Consider the following 20,005-nt stretch of genomic DNA (forward strand, 5'->3'; position numbering starts at 1 on the left):
TGCTGTCTAGTCCTATTTTTTCTTGAAAGTGACTCTTGCAACAGCAATGTGCATAATGCATCAAACTTGAAAACTTCAAGATTTCCTTGGGTCATAAGTCTCCAAGTACTAGCAAAAGTCTGACAAGAATATGGCAAGGCATCAAGAACAATCTTCACAAGGTAGTTTTTTGAAATGACGTCACCTACAAAAATAAGTTGCTCATTGATATCCTTGACACCAGCAAGGAAAGTGTCCATATCATCTTCCTCATGCATAATCTTTGATTCCAGATCTTTACGCAGCAATGCAATTTTAGCCTCATTGTGACTTGCATAAAGAACAGCTAGAATATCCCAAGCCTGTTTGGAAAATTTCATTGAACAAATGTGGGGAGTAATAGTGCCCTTCACAAACAATGCAATCAATGCATGAGCCTACACATCTCTTACATCCCAACGAGCTTGCTTAGCTGTAGGCAAAACTACTCTAACAGCAAGAATCCTTGCAGCAAGATCTGCAACATCCTCAACTTCGCATAAATCCTCAGAACCAAGACGTACATCAATGCCCTGCAAAATATTCTAGGCACCTTTGACACAAGAACATGTTGCATCATGTAAGCCCACATAGGGTAATTGTCCGCATCCAATCTGTTCTCAGTAGCAAACATCTTGAACACATTTGTGTTGTTGTCAGCCATGGTAAATGTTGCCAATGATGTGAAAACTGCCCAAAAAGAGGAGAAGCAAAGCGGGAACAACACGTGCTAGCACAAACCGAAGAGGACTGTAAGAGACCTGTTATGCAAAAATGGCACTGACAAAAATTTTGCACAAAATGATGAAATATCCTGTGCAGTACTGCCTGTAGTAGAAACGAAGATTAAAATGAACCCGTATTAAAAATCTGAGCAGACTAAGCACTTCGAGCTTCCCCCAAAATATTTGTTGACCTATGAACGCTCGCCAAAGCCCATTGAATTCGGAGAAAGTGAGCATGCATGTGCTGGAGCTACTGGTGACTAATCCTAGGAGGATGCAACCTGCTCTATACCAATTGTTGAAAATAGGGTTGCAAGAAAACACATACAGCTTGGAGAAGACGAAGGAAGCTCAAGGCACACAACAGAGAGTGTATTACTTAGTGTGCAATGGAAAGATAGATAGCCCTAGAATGAATGGGAGTATATACAATGCACGGGGAAAAAAACTCCTAGTAAGGGAAAAATGTTGCAGCGGTTCTAAGTGTTTTCACACACATCACTACCACATGTATATGGTAACTATTTCTACTTAGCTTGGGCATTTCTACATTAAGTCCCATCTTTCACTATTGAAGACAACATTGGATGCAAAAAACTATCCATTGTGAGCTTGCATGATGTAGCATGCACTTGTTTCCAAGGGTGTATGACTCACATTGTTAAAGGTTTTGATGTACATCTAGGTCCTATGGATTTAGGTTTTATGGGGATGTTGCAGGTTCTAGTAGTTCTTCTTTTTTTTAATCTACAACTCAACATGCTCATTTGAAAAGTAGAGATAAACAGGTACATGCATTGATCACAGTCAAGCGCACCATTACTCCTAGCATTTGCTTAGAAAAGAACAAAATAGGATTCAAACATTCTAGCTTGATTGTATTTAGGTCATAATGAGGCAAAATTAACATATCTGCACAAACAACTAGAACCAACGATCATGCTTGGGAAAGATGAAATGGACATTTTTCTTGCTAAAATCAAAGATATCAATGAGTAACTTATTGTTGTAGGTGACGTCAATTCCCAACCTTTCACTTGCGTAGACTTTCTTGGATGCATTTTTATATTTGTATCAAACTTTTACTTCAATTTTGAGACTTGTTACACATAGCAATAATAATGATGTTAAGTTTGATGAGTTGTTTATTTAGCTATTACAAGAGGCTATGTCAAGGGAAAACATGGCTAAGCAATGTGCTATTGATCAAGCTTTTGTTGTTGCACAGAAAAGAGGTAGCAATAACATGGTTTCTACTTCAAATGTTTGCTCTTTAGGTAGCAAACCATTTGGGACAAATGATTCCCAGAATAGTCATACATTTGGAAAATTTGTTGACAAATGAAAGGAAAAAGTAACATTGTATCTATTTCAGAGCTACTGATCATTTGATAAATCAATGTCCTAAACTAAAGGCTAAAGAGGCATGTAAGAAATAAATCTTCTTCAAATGGAGACATTACAAAATCTACAAAATTTTAATATTGATGGAGAATGGGTTTTTAGTGTGCAATATCAATATGATCCTCTTGTCCATGATACATGCATGATTGAGGGTATAGATTCGCATCTGTGGTATCTTGGTGACAAAACACATTACATCTTATTATGACTTGTTCACTATTCTTGATGCCATCCCTAATGGGAATATAATCACTTGTGCCAACAATCTCTTACCCAATTCAAGGACTCGAAAAGATTGTACTCATTGTAGTTAATGACAGCTTCTTTACACTTTTTTATGTAATTTTTGTGCCTAAAATCAAGAAGAAACTGCTATATGTTTCTCCATTAACAAGACTTGGTCTTGTGGTAAAGTTTATGAATGATGATGCACTATTCATTATCTTACTTTAGGTTATACTTTGTGGAATCGGGTACCTTTTCTTGTGAGTTGTACAAGCTTAATTCTTATAACAAATGTGCAAAAAAAAAATGTAGCTACATATTCTCAAATCTATTTTAGATGCTAAACTTTGGCATGCATGTATAAGACATCTAGATTTTGCATGTTTGATGTGTTTGTAGAAATTTGATATGGTTGCCTTATTGCCTCCTTTGGAGGCACCATCTAAGCATTTTTGTAAACACAACATCGTAAGTTATTGAAAGATGGCTCATCATGGGCTACTTGCAACAATAAGTTGCATCTTGTTCACAATAGTGATGTTTGCAATCCAATTCACTAATAACTTGTACTTATGTGGCTTTCGTGGATGATAATTCATGACATACCTAGGCATATCTGCTTAAGGCTAATTCCAAAGTGCTAATGTGCTTGAATTTAATTTTTTTGTTGATTGAAAATGTATCCAATTGTATTGTGGGCACCCTCTATTTTGATCAAGGGTGAGAGTATATGTCAAAAGAATTTGATGCAGTTTTAGCCAATCGTGGGATAAAACACCAATGTATAGTGCCTTATACACCTCAAAAAAATAGTTTTGTATTGTGCAAAGTGCAAGAGCTCCCTCTCCTTCTCCAAGCAAGTAGAGGTTGAGAGCCTACACCAACACTCTTGGCTATGGAGTGCAAATCTAACCAAGAGCCATGCTTCAATTCTTAAGCTTGCCATATTGTCCATCTTCATTACTATGATATTATGTATGCTCGCAAGAAGAGTGATGGTAAGTGAGGAATTAATTCTTTCTCCTGTGAAATGTTTCTTCTTCCTCTTCCCTACCCTCATTGCCTGCTAGCTCTCTCCACCTTCGAAGGTGTTTGAGGTCTTGGGACTGAGGCTTGGGATAGTTAATGCTTTCCAAAAATTTTATGTTGATCTGGCATCATATTTGCACTGAACAATAAAAAATAGCATATCAAATACAAATTCATGGTTGCAATGACACTAACACTCTCACACTATTTCATGCAAACCCTTAACCACGACTTGAAGGCTTTAAGAAATGTGCAAGGAAATATTGATAAAAATTGAAAACGATCTTCACTTAAAATTACAATGTTACACGTGTAAAATGCAGATCAAACAAGTGATTTATAAGAACTTAATTTAGATCAAACAATACATGTTAACAGTCTGACACATTTCAACATATATTGAATTTTTAACTTATATTTTTCTCTGTGTACACATACTAGTTCAAACAAAGCACACACCAACTTAAAGACTTCAAAAACATTTAAAACATTGGAAGTATACAAATCGGACTAGAAAATTGCAAAGAATGTTTTGCTCTTTAAAAAGATAGAAATAAATATTTAACATGCAAATTGTGTTCACACACTTTTTAACATAGAATTTATGTAAATGTAGCATTCAAAATAGCAATGATAACTGATGCTCTTTAAAAAGATACAAAAAAATATTTAACATACAAATTGTGTGCAAATTCTTTTTTATAGAGAATTTATGTAAATGAAGCATTAAAAATAGCGATGATGCTTAAGGTCCTTTAAAAAGATAAAAAAGAATACTTAACATGCAAATTGTGTGCAAAATAATTTGCATATCATTTATATAAATGGAGCATTTAAAATAGTAATGATTGATGAATAAAGCGTTCTTTTGAATATGATTAGCTAGTATATAATTTCATATGGACATTTAGAAACAACAAAATCAAACAATTCAAACATTTGTATATGAAATACTCTTCACAGCCGCGTTACCGACCAACTTAATGCGTAAAAAATTAATTGCATATGCACATACAAATTATATGACGTTCATACGGTTGGGTTAACGACCTGAACGCCACATTTATGCAAAAACAGATGCTTTTAACAAACAACACTCTATTAGCCGCGTTACCGATCGAGTGCCGCCTGAATCTAAGGAGAAAAAATGGCTTGCATACGAACATCATATGGCCACATTACCGATCGATGTCCATATATTTTTTGGAAAAGAGAAAGGGAAGTTGACTTACCATAAGGATACTAGATTCGCCGCGGTATTGACGTAGTGTCTATACAGTAAGCCAATACTTACCACAAGGACACCATCTTCCCCGCGCCACCGAGGCGATGTCCTCGTGGTAAGCACTGTTCCGTAGAGCAGCTTATGCACACACTCCCATTGCGTGGTAAGGTACCTTATGACTGCCGCGCAATATGACAAAAGACACGCTACCACACAACGCATACACACACACAACACATACCCGGCTCGTGTGGTCAGGTACTTCGCTATTGTCGCGCACTGCGACGCAAAGCATGCTTCCACACGACCCCCTCTCTCCCTCTCTCCTCTCTCCTCTCGACCTACCTGCAAAGGCGATCTCTCTCTCTCTCTCTCTCTCTCTCTCTCTCTCTCTCTCTCTAAAGATGAAACAAAGAAATAACACCCAGCGGGCCCGATCGGACCCGTATATATATAATTCTACGGGCCCGCCGGGCTTTCTAGTATTCCCGATGGGCCCGCCGAAAATATTGGAAAGCCCGACGGGATTTTAATGGGTTTTCAGGTTGCCCTTAATCGGATTCTTTGTGATCATGTTTAGTGCAATCACGTAAATGTGTCAATAAGACCTTGTGATCACACAAAATTTATCGTAATTACGTAAATATTAAATCTCTGTCTATTGGTTTTACTACTAACTAAACGAATCATAATTAGCCTAATCTCTAATGAACACTACTAACGTTGATCCACCTTAGCACACTAGGCTCTATCAAGTGCAACCTTCCTTGAATCTTGGTCAGCAAGCTACAACATGCAAATCATTACTTGTGTCTATTACATACATTTTCATTTTGCTATAGCCTTAATCAAGCAATTGAGCCTATAAACATCTTATTTTTACTTTGAAGTTTGATTGTGATGATAAAACTTTTTTTTTTTTTTTGAAAAAAGGGGGGGGGGGGGGGGGGGGGGGAGAGAGAGAGAGAGAGAGAGAGAGAGAGAGAGAAGTCTCAAGCTTCTATTTCAATGAGAAATTGGGGAAAATGGTTGCAAAAGAAGGGTTTATAACTTGTAGAGTGTGCTCTATCTCAAATTTGAGTTTTACCATTCACAATGACTACTTTATTTCTACTATTTTGGTAATAGTGGACTTTTTAAGTTTAATATATTCTATTGTTCCTCTTTACGTGTGAATTATTTCCTTGAAATATTTAAAATACGTAAAACTATGTCGTTGGGTGGTGAAGCTCAATAGATATTTATGTGTGTGCCGAGTCAAATCTTGCTCTTATGGATGCTAGGTGTGCCTGGTGTGGTATACAAGTTGACCAAGCTTCTTATCCTGAAGGTTATCTATTGAACATAGTGCTTATCGGATGATTTTTTCTTTTTCTTTCCTTTGGGTGTTTTTTGGGTTTGGGGGGGGGGGGGGGGGGGGGGGAAGGGATGGAATGTGTTGATTAAAAAAAAAGTTCATAGAAAATGCTTTGAGTGACATGCATTTGAGGTATTTTAGTTATATATATATACTATCTATAATGGGGGAACGGATCCCGGTCCCTCCCTCCGATCACATGTTAGCACGAGCTTGATCCAACAGCTTTCAAGCCAACGTGCTCTGTGCAAGGTGACACAGTAGATAGGCGAGAGCAATCTCTCTCTCTCTCTCTCTCTCTCTCTCTCTCTCTCACACACACACACACACACACACACATGCTCCACCTCTTACGGTGTCTGCATACTATGGAACCCAACATAAGGGGTCTCCGAGGAGGTTGGTGAAGAGAGAGACTCCACCATCAGGCTCAACCTCGCATTGCTTATCTAGCTCATCAGTGTGGCGGATTCGGACCTCCACCTTTAAGGTCTTCTCTAAAATCTTTGACCTTCCAAAATCCATGTACAAGACTGTTAGCTATATTGGCCAGATCTTGCAACCACAGAAATCAAAGACAACACATGCATGGACAACTTGTGAACATTATCTCGAGGCCTGCAACCATACATTCCTTAATCAGAGTTTATGATAGTTGTTGATGGAGGAGGTGCTTTTCAACAATCAATCTTTATAAGGCCTTCAATCATACCATAGTGTAGATGCGCAACCATTGAAACGGATCCCTTTAAAACACTTATAATAGTAACCCAATTTGGAGAAGATCAATAATTAACAGTTAGCATTTTACTATAACAACCTCTAATTAACTAGAGCGCATGTGTAAAGCCCTTTCAACAAGCATTAATCCAAACAAGCAAAAGCATCTCTCTCTCTCTCTCTCTCAATAGCAGGCTTTAGCCTTCTAATCCGCATTTGCTATTATTAGCAAGGTTAAACCTTTGATATATATCCTTCCCTTGCATTTATTTATAGGTGGATTCATGTGTGCAATGTTGTCTCATGGAGTGCATTGATTGCAAGATGTGCCCAACAAGGTCAAGGTCACGAAGCTCTGGGCTATTTTTAGCAGATGCAGAGAGAGGGCATCTCTTCAAATGCAAACATGTACACTCGCACCTTGAAGGCATGTGGCATCACACAAGATGTTGATATGGGCAAAATAATTCATGATGATATTGTTAGATTGGGGTTATTGAAAGAAAATCTTGTGCTTGGCACTACCTTGGTTGACAAGTATGCCAACTGTGGTGCACTTCATAAATCACAAAAAGTTATTGAGGAGTTGGGATATCGTCTCTTGGAATGCATTGGTTGCAAGATATGTCCAACTTCGTCCAGGGCCAAGAAGGTCTAGGCTGTTTTATGCAGTTGTGAAGCGAGGGTGTCTCTCCAGATGCAATCACATACGCTTGCATCTTGAAGGCAAGGGTCAAGGCCACGATCTCCAAACTGTTTTTATTAGATGCAAAGAGAGGGCATCTCTCTAAACGCAATCACATACACTTGCATCTTGAATGCATGTGGCATAACACAAGATGTTGATATGGGCAAAAGAATTCACGATGATATTGTTAGGCTAGGGTTGTTGAAAGAAAACATTTGCACCTTAAATGCATGTGGCATCACACAAGATGTTGATATGGGCAAAAGAATTCACGATGATGTTGGAAGAAAACATCGTGCTTGGCACTGCCTTGGTCGACATGTATTCTGAATGTGGTGCACTTAATAAAGCACAAAAAGTGCGCAAGGAGCTTCCTGTCCGAGATGTCGTCTCTTAGAATGCATTGATTGTGGGATACGTTCATAACTTGGACAGGGGCCAAGAAGCTATGTGCTATTTTCGACAGATGCAAATCCCCAAGATGCAATCACATTCGCTTACATCTTGAAGGCAAACATGGCAGTACGAAGGGGGAGATCTGCGATGAGATGTCTCTAGCTCGGCTCTATAATGGGGGAAGGGAAGGCAAGGGTCCGGGTCACGAAGCTCCGAGCTGTTTTCAACAGATGCAGAGAGAGGGCATCTCTCCAAACGCAATCATGTACACTTGCAACTTCATGCGGCATTGCACAAGATGTTGATATGGGCAAAAGAATTCACGATGATATTGTTAGACTGGACTTGTTGAAAGAAAACGACGTTCTTGGCACTGCCTTGATGGACATGTATCCCAAATGTGGGTGCACTTTATAAAGCACAAAAAGTGCATGAGGAGCTTCCTATCTGGGATGTCGTCTCTTGGAATGCACTGATTGCGGGATATGTCCAACTTGGGCAGGGCCAAGAAGCTCTGTGTTTTTTTTGGAAGATGCGAAGCGAGGGTGTCTCCCCAGATGCAATCACATTCGCTTGCATCCTGAAGGCAAACATGGCAAGGCGAAGAGGGAGATCTGTGAGGATGAGACGTTAGTAATTCGGGCTCCAAGCCACAGCGAGACAAGAAGGAAGACACATGCTACAAGGCTATGCTAAGAAGAAGGATTTGTACCAAGGCAATATGATACATGCTAATATTCGTGATAGTGGGTTGCTTGAAAGGATCACACAATCTATATCTATACTCTATATAAGGTGGGGAGGAATTCCGGCCCCTCCCCGCCCCTCCCCCAACCACGTGTCGCAAGCAGCTTGCTCCGGTTGTGTACCCTGCAACCCAGACGACACAGGCAGATAGCGTGCGCAGAGAGAGAGAGAGAGAGAGCCGGCCGGCCATACTAGTAAATACTAGGGAAAATTATCAAAATACCCCTCTAATTTGCGGAAATTCCCAAAATACCCCTCAAATTTCAAAATTTCCCAAAACACCCCCAATATCTTGTCACAAATTACCAAAATGCCCTTCATTTTTTCCAAAATTCCCAAAGTAGCCCTAGTCGTGAGATTAAATTCTTGAAAGGCGAAAAAAATTGTAGCTTTTCATAAGAAGACTGATTGTCTATCAACACAAGATGTTAAAACTAGAATTTGGGCATGTTACGTAGGCTTTGGAGATGAATTTCTTCATTATTTTTAGACATAAGTGCCCTTTTTGCGAGGTGATTTGTGACAAATTACATGCTAAGCACCCAAAAACGGATCTTAATTGTCAAAAACGGAATAAAGATTAAAAAATCTTTAACAGTTCAACCAAAATAGATGCAAGGGTATTTTGGTAAATTTTGGAATTTGAGGGGTATTTTGGGAATTAGAGGGGTATTTTGGTAATTTGCCCTAAATACTAATAAATAAGAGGTCTCGTTGCTTTGACATTTAAAGACAAGGCCAAGAAAGCGGCTACCACACGAGATGATAGCCACGGTATCTATGTAAGGATGGGACGTGTGTGCGGAGGTGCAAAGGTCTTCCCCTCCCCCTCTGCAGGACTGTTTTTAATGTTGACAAATCTATGATATTAAAAGAGTTTTTGAAATTTTAAGAAGGTTTTACACAAAAAAGGATGCTTTTCTGTTGCCTGCTATTGCGTCGCCGCTCTCGTTTGCAACAAGGAGGATCCGAGCCTCCAGCGACCAGCCTCCAGGTAACTTGTTGGTGCTTGCACACGTGTCTTGACATTTTACGCGTTTAGCCAATCATCAAATTACACGCCCATGCCGGCACCGTGGTACTGTAGTACCTCCCCCACGTACAGGGTTTTGACTTTTGGATTTGTTCTTCCCTTTCTCGTGAGAGGACTGAGAAGACTTTGTCTCTACTTCTGTTCACTTATTAGATATTAGCAAGTTTATTGGCCCACTATGAATCCAATTTCAAAGTTCAAACTTCAAATATCTTGTTTCTCAGTGGAATTTAAGCAACTTAGAAGTTAGGATATGGTCACGCATGCACCAATCAGTAACATATAACTCGTGCATAGTTACAACAATGCTTGCATAGTTGTATACAAGACAAATACATGATTACATGTGACCATGCAACTACTATGCCAATAGCCGATAACTATGCATCGCGTGACCTTGTTGCTAGGTTTAGGTGTGTTAGGACTAAAGACTTGCAAAAAACCATTTTCCTTACCGAAGAAATTATGGGCATACTCAGAACTCTTTCAATTTTCAGGTAAAAAATTTAAAGCATCGGCACTATAGAAAACCAATCTTAATGCGCGCTAAATTTCAACATAACAACTGACCTTTTTAAAATTCTTGAGCTACGTACTTATAGAACATGGTGACAATTGTGACTAATAGTGCCTAAGGGAGAACTATTATTGAGTTATTAAGAAAAATTTCCACAAAATAGCAAATGAATTTTGTTTCCTAGTATGGTTAATCACTCTCTTATTGTACATGTGTTTAAGGAGACAACTTTTGTAGTGGTCTCGCTTATGGTCATAAAGTGGAGCTCAGAGGCTATGGCTTAGCTAACATCAATTGGATATCCCCAATAGGAACCGTCCTTTGGCGAGCTATCGATGCATTGGTGCATGCGCAATTGTGAGAATGGAGCAGTGTACCTATGACTTTGCCTTTTGAATGGGCATCTCTCGTGTAACTATCCAAAGAGTCTAGCCCTAATTATCATTTTAAAGAGATTCAAAGCATTTTGTATGTATGTCAAAGAAGTTGGTAGGGGACCCTTGTTCCATTATTGTGTTGGAAACCTAGGGCAGAGAAGTGAGGAAAATTTAGGTATATGAGGATTGGGAAGATTGGGACTTGTTTTGTAACGTTGTATATCTTTAAAGAGAGTGCTATTCTTTTTAAGCCCATTTTCTTGGGAAAATAATCACATTGTGACAGTTTTAAGTCCAATTTCTTTGATCAAATTTGGAAAATCTATCCTGCAATTCACACCTAAGCATGTCAAAAGTAGACTTGGATTGCGACAACAACGTAATAGTGTACGAGGTTTGGTTGTATTTTGTGACAAGCAAAAGGCGGCTAGATTTGGTCAGACAGTGCAATCGACATCGATAAGAGGGAAATTGTAGCATGCCATAAGTGAAGCAAAGGCCTTGGGAAGAAGGGGCCATGAGGGCCACAGAGGGCACTAAAAGAACCAAATGATCTCATGCATGAAATCTAGCTTCTAAGCAACCTAGCCCAAATATGTTCAACATAAGAAAGCGTGTGAAAGGGCAGCCTTTTTGATAGTGAGGGAAGGGAGCACCTCTAAGGAAACGGTGTGGTAAGCGGTGGGGTGGGCGGGACAAGTGTGGAAGCGGCCGTTGAAAAAATGTGTGAAAATTTAAAATGTTTTGACATTTTCTAGGAGAAGGAAAATGTCATGTGGTACGAAAAAGTGCCAATTACTGTAGAAGAAGGGGACATATGAGAGTGCGTGTAAATTAAAAAAGAGGTAAACCGCAATAAAGAAATTTATTTTCACAGTGAAAAGTGAGAAAAATGCTGGCTTATCATAGAAAATTCATGAAAACTCTCTTTAAAAAATTATTAAACGTGTTAGTTGTGATTAGTTTTTGAGTGCGCGTCGTAGCAGCGTTGGGTACCAAACTATATTTTAATTTTCTTGAAAAAAAAGCAAAAAATATAATCTAGATTCAGAAAATTGATTTTTCTGGGCTTCAATCAAAAGCTATTGAAAATAGGAAGTTTTTTTTGGCTGATAATACCGTGGCAACTGCCGGCTTCGGATTTAGAAGAGCTTGAGAAACTAGGAAAGTGAATTTTCTGTCAGATGATTGGACAGAAATTCATAGTAGGCTGATAATAAAAATGGTGAGAATTTCTAATTTTGACTGGGAAGAACGAGCTTAGGGGTGGGGGCGTGGGCTTCTCTGCTTTGACCGCAAAACACGATGCTCCAAAATTCATCACAACGCGGCTGCCAAGTGTATAAAAGGTGCTGCACACCCTAAAATCAATGGTGCAGCGCTGCGCAGAAGCAAGAGGGGAAAAAAGGGAGGCAACGTGGATCGCTTGCAAAGGTCTGTGCGCGTGTGGATGTATGTATTTGTGTGTGTGTCACGTGTGTATGGAATTAGAGAGAGAGAGAGAGAGAGAGAGAGAAGAGAGTGTGTGTGTGTAGAGAGAGAGAGAGAGAGAGAGAGAGAGAGAGCTCCCTATTAAAACCCTCTACTCTATCCTTATTACTCTCCCTCACCTTGCCTCATTTTGCTCCATATTTCTTCCTTCGCTGCATTACATACTCACTCTCTTCACCTTTTCATGCCTCACCTACTAAACCTTTCCTAATTAAAATTTGCCTCTGCAGGTACTTGGCACCCTCAACATAAGCAACACATCTCCTTTGAACCCTTTTCCTGTCTGCCAGCCATGGAAACCTTCAGATTTAATCACCCCAGACTCAAGCTTCCACTAACCTTTCTCCCACTACTATGTGCTGCTCTCCTCTTTGGGGATGCAGCTGCCCAGAGCTGCTCCACATCCTTCACATTCAACAACGCCGACAAGCTCTTCACCTATTGCGACGCCCTGACGGTGCAAGACGCCTCCATCGCATGGACACTCAACTCGCCGAACCGCACATTGGACGTCCTCTTCTCAGGAGTTGCGCCCCAAACAGGCGGTTGGGTCGGATGGGGAATTAACTTGGGTTCTGCGCCAGCTATGGCCGGGACGCAGGCCTTCATTGCCTTTGACGCCTCGAACGGCAGCACGATTCTCACCTATAATGTTACAGAGGCATCAAAGCAAAGTGGCCTAAAGTGCACCCCTATCTCTTTGCATGTGCTTGACATGCAGGTGCAGATTTCAGGAACCTCTATTCACATGCTAGTGTCAATCCAGCTTGAAGCCAATCAGTCGACGACACTGCATCATGTATGGAACCGGGGTAGCACGGTGTCGGACTTCCAGCCTGGTATACACGCTTTCACGCAGACGGATCTCTCCGGCCTCAAGACCATCGACATGGCATCTGGAGTGGGAACCACCTCAGGCTTCCAATCCCCCCATCAGACATTAAAAAATGTAAGAAGATGTGAATTTCTTTCTTGGTTGTGTGTGTAGGGGACAAAATTACTTGCCCATTTGGGTTTTTGAGAAGACTGATCCAAGGAATTAGAAAGCTATTAACAGGTCCAATTATATTTTCTATTTTGTTTCCTTAGTTGATAAATAGGATTGAACCAGGAAGTAAGCTAAATATTTTATGTAAAAATTAGTCATTTGCTATTCCATGGCTAGAAGCCTGGATCAACAGAATTTAGGCTCTCAGCTTAATAAATTTCTCCTCTCTTAAAATTCATAATTAAGTGGGAGCCTTTTGCCTCTTTTTAAATTTGTTTTGGTGAAAAACAGAGACATGGAGTGCTGAACACAGTGGGTTGGGGGATTTTGCTGCCGTGCGGAGTGCTGGCGGCGCGTTACCTGCGCTTCACGGACCCAACGTGGTTCTACCTGCATGTGTTTATGCAAATGAGCGGCTTCATTCTGGGTGTTGCCGGCTGGGCCACCGGCCTTCGGCTGGGCGACTACTCCGTTGGAGTGGTCTACCACAAGCACCGCAACGTTGGCATCGCCCTCTTCACCATCGCCACATTACAGGTGCATCTCCTGAACATCTCAATTTTCTTTTTTATATTTCAACATAATATTAAAAACTTTCTCACAAAAACAAATCCTCAAATACACCTCACAAAGTTTTAACATGGGTCTAATAAATCATTTTCGAAAATTATAACACAAAATTATAAGCAAGTAAGGATATGGGCAGTTGTGGACACTTCTTCCACCAAATTTGGTCTTTTCCCTTTTCATCCTAGAGAGGAAATTACATCTTCATGACTCTAAAGATCTCTCTAATTTAGAGAAAGGACCATGAAGGACGAGGGGATCTCCATTGTGACTATTTAGACACTTTTTTTGTCCATTTGACCAACTTTTGAGACATAGGTAGCTTTAATTCCCGCACCATGCGCCGAAATTTATGACACGTGCTTCAACAGATTTTGGCATTTGTTATGATCAGCATCGTATGTGCCCATGTCTAACTATGACCCATTGCAATTTGTGATGCTTGCGATGGGCACCTTTGCCCGTCAAAATCTAGAGATTTTATAGATTATTAGGTATTTTAGTGTATTTTTGAAGGGTAGCTGACATTTTTACCCATGTTAAAGACGGACGAATTACTCGAAAACATGTAAAATGCCCATTAAAAAGCAACCTTGGAGCCTATACACAAGAAGATTTAGAAATTTTCTCATATAAGAATATGGAGTTTTTCTCACTGTTTTTCATACTGTGCATACCATCATGAGCTTCCGCTCGGGAGGCTCCGCACACCTAGCTAGCTGTGGTCCGCCGCCCCCCCCACCGGGCCGGTGGTCCGTTGCCCCCAATCGCAGCTAGCTAGGTATGCGGCGCCTCCCTCGCAGAAGCTCATGATGTTGTGGTAAGTCAAATTATTGTGAGAATTCGTCCAAAACGTCTTGTGCTATAGCTTATAGTTGTGGAGAGGAGTTACTACATTTCAAAGGCTTAAAACATATCTAAAGCTAGCATATTTGTTCCTCCTTTTGGTGTCTAGGGTTCGTAGGGATCCTTTTTGCTGTACTCTCCCTTCAGTACTCCTTAGGACCTTCTTTAATCACTTTATGTTTTTTTTATAAAATGTACTCTCCTTATAATATACTCCTTGGGTCCTTCAAATTTCAACTTTTTTCATTCACTTTATGCCTTTTACATTAATGGTTTTCAAGCCTATCCCTTGTATATTTCTTATCAAAGTCCTATGATCCTAACAACAAGAAATGCCCTTGGAAACAGCAAAACAACTTGGCATGTTGATTTCACCATCACTCAATAAAGGAAGTGTTTGAACTTTGGGCTCCCCATGTGGGCCAACATAATGATTCAAAAGCAAGGTTGGTGGTGGGTGGGAGAATAATATGTTGTCATATCTTTTTCTCTTGTCAATTATTTGTGTTACTTCTCAAAACAGTATGTTAAAAAGACTTTGGACCATTTTAAAAACTTGAGAAAGGGGGCAAACACAAAGGTAGTGAGGCACCTTCTCAGGTTGGGTTCAGATTGAACCGGCAGAAGAAACAAGCCTTCGCAAGTGTGCGGTCGCCTAGTTTGAACAGTGTGGAGGAGGAAGAGTGAAAAAGTGAAGAGGGCGGGGGGGGGGGGGGGGGGGGGGTTGGTTTGGGAAAAAAATGGAGGGCCCGGCGGAAGAGAGCCTCAACTTCAACCAATCAATTTTTGCCATGGAACATTGACACCCCTTTGCATTTCTCTTCCGCCGCCTAATCTGAACCCACATTTACTTGGTCCTTTTAGACAATAGTCCACTCTCTAATATTTTTCTATCCTAAGATCATTTATTGAATGATATCATTGTTAAATATTGAATCCCTCTCTCTCTCTCTCTCTCTCTCTCTCTCTCTCTCTCTCTCTCTCTCTCTTTTTGGAGTATTAGCAGTGTTCGCTTAGCCTTGATCCGGTTGAGAAACCAAAGTAGCCAGTTGAAGAGAGGGGAAGAAGGAGAAAATCTGCTTGGAAATAAAATGAAATGAAAGTTAAATTGCAAAAAATGCCGGTTATTTTGCAAAATTCCATCTTTGAATCTATCTTAAAGGGAATTTTATATGTTTGTGAAATTGATTTTTCCCGAACACTAAGTATCAGCCTTGAGTTCGAAACTTTCCATATAATTGTTCCGGATGACATGAAAATTTTATTCTCTCTCTCTCTCTCTCTCTCTCTCTCTCTCATATACACACATAGACACACACACACACACACACACACATTGTTTCAAATTCGAGGCTCTAGATTGTTATCAAAGAGCATCATTTTTATCAAGTATCATGTGGTTTAGCTTCTCTCTCTCTCTCTCTCTCTCTCTCTCTCTCTCATACACACACATGCACGCATAGACACACACACACACACATTGTTTCAAATTCGAGTCTCTAGATTGTTATCAAAGAGCATCATTTTTATTAAGTATCATGTGGTTTAGATTCTCTCTCTCTCTCTCTCTCTCTCTCTCTCTCTCTCTCTCTCTCATACACACACATACACATGCACACACACCCCCTTTTAAATTCAAGCCTCTAGATTGTTATCAAAGAACATCATATTTTTTACTAAGTATCATGTGGTAAATTTATCTAACCCATTTTTGCATTTCATGTACAGGTGACTGCTCTTCTCTTGAGGCCAAAGAAAGATCACAAGATAAGGAAAGTATGGAACATCTACCACTACACCCTAGGAACAACCATTCTAATCCTAGGAATCCTTAACATTTTTTATGGGTTTGACATTCTCTCTCCTCCGGGGAAGTGGCGTCGCGCTTACGTCGGCGTATTGATAGCTCTTGGAGTCCTTACAGTGTGTTTTGAGATCGCGAGTTGGGCATTTACCATCCATAACAATAGGAAAGCAAAGGACAAGCTACCAGGGGGTCATGTTGGTGGAGTCCACTCTGTAGAAAATGGGTATAGGCAAGATGTTTAGAGTAGAAAATTTTGGGCCTGTTTTTGTAAGACCTGCTATTGTGGCATTTCTACTGATGGCACAAGAGATTACTTGAGTATAGTCATTTGTACAAAAGCTTTACTATAAAATTCATGATTTAATATGAAAAATGTTTATTTATTTTCGTGGGATCGTGCGATTTCAACCGGCCAAAGTTTTGAAATTCTTGCTACTTTCCAAGCTTACCTTGAAGAAAACCAAGAATTTTATCTTATTTTTGGCTATCAAATGCTGCAAATTTGATTTATTTATGTGGGATTTTGCAACATGGAATTTGTTGTTTTCTCCAATGGTCATTGTTTTCCGGGGAAAAAAAGGCTGGGATTTAGTGTAATTTCAACCCGCCAAAATTTTGAAATCCCGGCTATTTTCCAAGCTTGCCTTTAAGAAAACTGATAGAATTCGACTGTAAATGCTAGCTAATGCTTCAAATTTTTCAAATTAAACTAATCCTTTTGAGTTTTTTAAATGTTTTTGTTTGTCTTTTAGCTGAGTTTCAGTAGCCATTGCATCATCATTCTTTAACTTGAACAATAAAGGTTGTTAAATGTCACATCGTCTATCACTAAGAGTCTTTAAGACTTGTACAATGGGCTCTTCAACCCTTGCCAATGGGGGAAATATGAATGAATAGCGAGACCAAAGAATCAAAGCCACATTGGAATCATTAACCCAATGCTGCATGCATTGTGCGCCAAACTAGTTATCTCGTTGACGGATCAAAAGCAATAATGGGCTGTCATGGCCTGGGATATGATAAACAAAGCAGAGCTTGACTCTAAAGGGGGTACATGAAAGGAGACCACAGTGCATGATAAGATTTTGGCTCCTCTTTGGACATTCCTTAAGCTTGGCGACAACAAAGGGAACTAGCTCAAAAGTGTAACAAAGCAGCTTCAGAATGGAGGGAGAAGTTCAAATACTTCAAGGGATCCTCTCTCCAATGGTCACCCTGGCTCTCCAAACTTGGGGGTGTGCCACAAATCCCTTTTGGAGGGAAGTTGCTCGACAAGTAAGAAACAAAGGGATCTCTAAAATATCTCACCTTTGGGATGACGGAAACCTATGTGGGAAGGATGTGAAGCTTTTAGCGCTTCAGCATAATTTGGGTCTGTACAAAAGACTTTTGATCAGTAGACTCTTGGAAGTGTTGTCATCATCACCTTCACTCGTCGTGGGTCAGAGATAGAGTGGAAAACTTTGCATTAGCCTAAAGATGGAGTGTTCTCGCTCCCCAAGTCCTAGGATACCTATAGTGAGCTCGTATACAGAGCATACTGGTTTGCCCCACTCACCAAAATTTGAAAGAAAAATTGATTTGAGGTTCGCACTAGAGAGATAGGCACTGACATTTTCTCTGGTTGTAGATCGGCTTCTGAGGACCTCCTACATCTATTTAGTAAGTGTCCTGCCTAGCAGGGATAAGCCGCTAAATTCTGCAAATGGACACGAAAGACATGGAAGATTATCTTTTTTATTGATGACCTGATCCTGGGAGGGCGTAGGTTCCAAAGCCAAGCCGTTGTGGTGTGCACCCAAATGACCAGATTTTGTTACCTTAATCAAGTCTAGAAGTCTTAACTTAAGACTCTAGAAGTCTTAACTCTAGAAGTCTTAACTTAAGACTTCGGGTCTTTGAGGCTAAACTAGTTGTGGCTTGAGGGCAATTGTATTCTTTTTAAGTTAATATAAATTCTCTCCACTCATAATCGTGAGTATGGCAAAAAGAAAAAGACTTGTACTTAGAGTTAACATTATTGGAGTGGGTAAGCAAGATGTAGATGTTTTGGCAAACAAAAGGGCAAGAGGCGAAAGGGATACAAAGTCTGAACGGGAATCCATGGCTCGAAAGGGAAAAGAGGAAGTGAATGAAGGTAGAGAGCAGCCAAAGTCGAGTAAGAGAGGGCATCGTCGAAAGATCAAGCAGACGGATTTCCACCTGGGACGTAGTTTGCATCCAAAGTATGATTTGGTGAGTGATGTCCAAAATCAAAAGGCTAATATTACCTTTGGTCTAATTGCTTGCATTGAACCCCAAGTTGAGGAGGTAGTGATCTACCAATGTTATCACGAGGCTTCCATGTGCTACAGGTGATGTGAGTGCGGTGCAGAATCCGGCTCTAAGGGTAGAGAGCTCGACGGATGTGCTTCTGGTGGTGGATATCGTCGTTGAAAGGAAGAAGCAGGTGCAAGCATATATTTGTGTGTTGATATAGGTTGCTAGGACATAGGTATCGAAGTTGTGGTCACGTTCAATGTGCGGATGAAAATGGCCAACCATACGAAAGCCAGATGTTTGGGAGTGGCTCAGGATGTGAAGGTAAAATTTATGGGAATTGCATGCCTCATTGACTTCTTTGTGATGAAAGCACGTGAGAATGCTTACCTAGTCATCTTGAGGAGGCCATACTTATTGGTGATTGGAGCTAAGCTAGATTGGGAAAAAGGGGTCTTTGCATTGCTAGACCGAGAGAATGCTAGACAATGTGCTTGACTTGAAGACTAGGAAGAGACACTTTCGTCCGGAGACAAAAAGTGATAAAAGAGGTTCGAGTACCAATTACGAGTACAAGATGAAGGCTCTATTAGTGTTGAAGAAGAGGAAGAGAGCGACGAAGACTTGCTAAAGTTGGACACAATTTTTTTTGGAGACACAGTGGATCCCTCCAGGCCAAGTGAAGGTATGAAAGTTTCAGTTTGCAATCTAGAGGTTAAAGAGGTAGAAGGCATTCTAGGTGAGGATCTAACCAAACAAGAAAAGCAAGGCTATGTGCATCCTATCCCAATCTGTTTTCCATGAAGTATAAATATTTTTGAGGAGCTAAAGGGGTGGAGCATCGGATTCTACTCGAGGATGGGTACAAGCCAAGAGCAGACACGCTGAAGAGGTTGAGAGACATTTAGAAGGAGGTTGTGGCAGGAGATCGACAAGCTACTTGAGGCAAGTATTATATATCCAGTAAAAGAGTATGAGTGGGTTTCACATGTCGTCATTACACCAAAAAAGAATTGGAAGTGGAGAGTGTGTATGGAGTATAAGCCATTAAATGTTGTTACAGAGAAAAATCACTATCCTTTGCCGTTTCAGGATGCGATTTTAAATCAAGTACTAGGGCATGAGTGATTTTCTATTATGGATGGCTTTTCATGATATTTTCAAATTGGTATTGCCTTGGAGGACCAATTGAAGACCACTTTCATTTATCCATGGGGATGCTTTGCCTATCGCAAGATGGCTTTTGGATTGGTGAATGCTTATGCGACCTTTCAAGATTGGATGAGTAAGGTGTTCGGGCTATACTTGGGTAAGTTCATCAGAGTTTTCATGGATGATATTGGTTGCTATAGTTACAGGGTGGAGCACTTGTCCAAGCTAAGGCTATGTTTTCAAAGGCTGGATGAAAAAGGTGGATAATTGAATCCCAAGAAGTGCAAGCTATCTCAACCGCAGGCTCATCTATTGGGTCATGTGGTTCCACAAAATGGCATTGAAGCTGATCTAGAAAAGGTAAAAGCTTTGGTTTTGATGGAACCCCCAACTACTGTGATAGGTTTGGCTTCATTTGTGCACAAGCTCAAGTA

General features: G+C 40.3%; 1 protein-coding gene across 1 annotated transcript; it reads left to right on the top strand.

The window, feature by feature from the left end:
* Positions 1 to 11,744: 11,744 nt before the first annotated feature.
* Positions 11,745 to 16,543, top strand: LOC147442497 (cytochrome b561 and DOMON domain-containing protein At5g35735-like). Its single transcript, XM_086528658.1, has 4 exons — positions 11,745 to 11,895; positions 12,183 to 12,901; positions 13,232 to 13,477; positions 16,082 to 16,543. The coding sequence occupies exons 1-4, from the start codon at positions 11,832 to 11,834 to the stop codon at positions 16,400 to 16,402; spliced, it is 1,350 nt and encodes a 449-aa protein (XP_086384784.1). The 5' UTR covers positions 11,745 to 11,831; the 3' UTR covers positions 16,403 to 16,543.
* The last annotated feature ends 3,462 nt before the right edge of the window (positions 16,544 to 20,005 follow it).

The sequence above is a fragment of the Adiantum capillus-veneris genome, chromosome 14 (genome assembly GCF_014529385.1).
Source record: "Adiantum capillus-veneris isolate H3 chromosome 14, ASM1452938v2, whole genome shotgun sequence".
Lineage (NCBI taxonomy): Eukaryota > Viridiplantae > Streptophyta > Polypodiopsida > Polypodiales > Pteridaceae > Adiantum > Adiantum capillus-veneris.

Coding starts and splice junctions, on each gene's coding strand:
- LOC147442497 (XM_086528658.1), top strand. CDS start 11,832: ATGGTGCAGCGCTGCGCAGAAGCAAGAGGGGAAAAAAGGGAGGCAACG. Junction 11,896..12,182: donor AACGTGGATCGCTTGCAAAG/GTCTGTGCGCGT, acceptor TTGCCTCTGCAG/GTACTTGGCACCCTCAACAT. Junction 13,478..16,081: donor TCACCATCGCCACATTACAG/GTGCATCTCCTG, acceptor TTTCATGTACAG/GTGACTGCTCTTCTCTTGAG.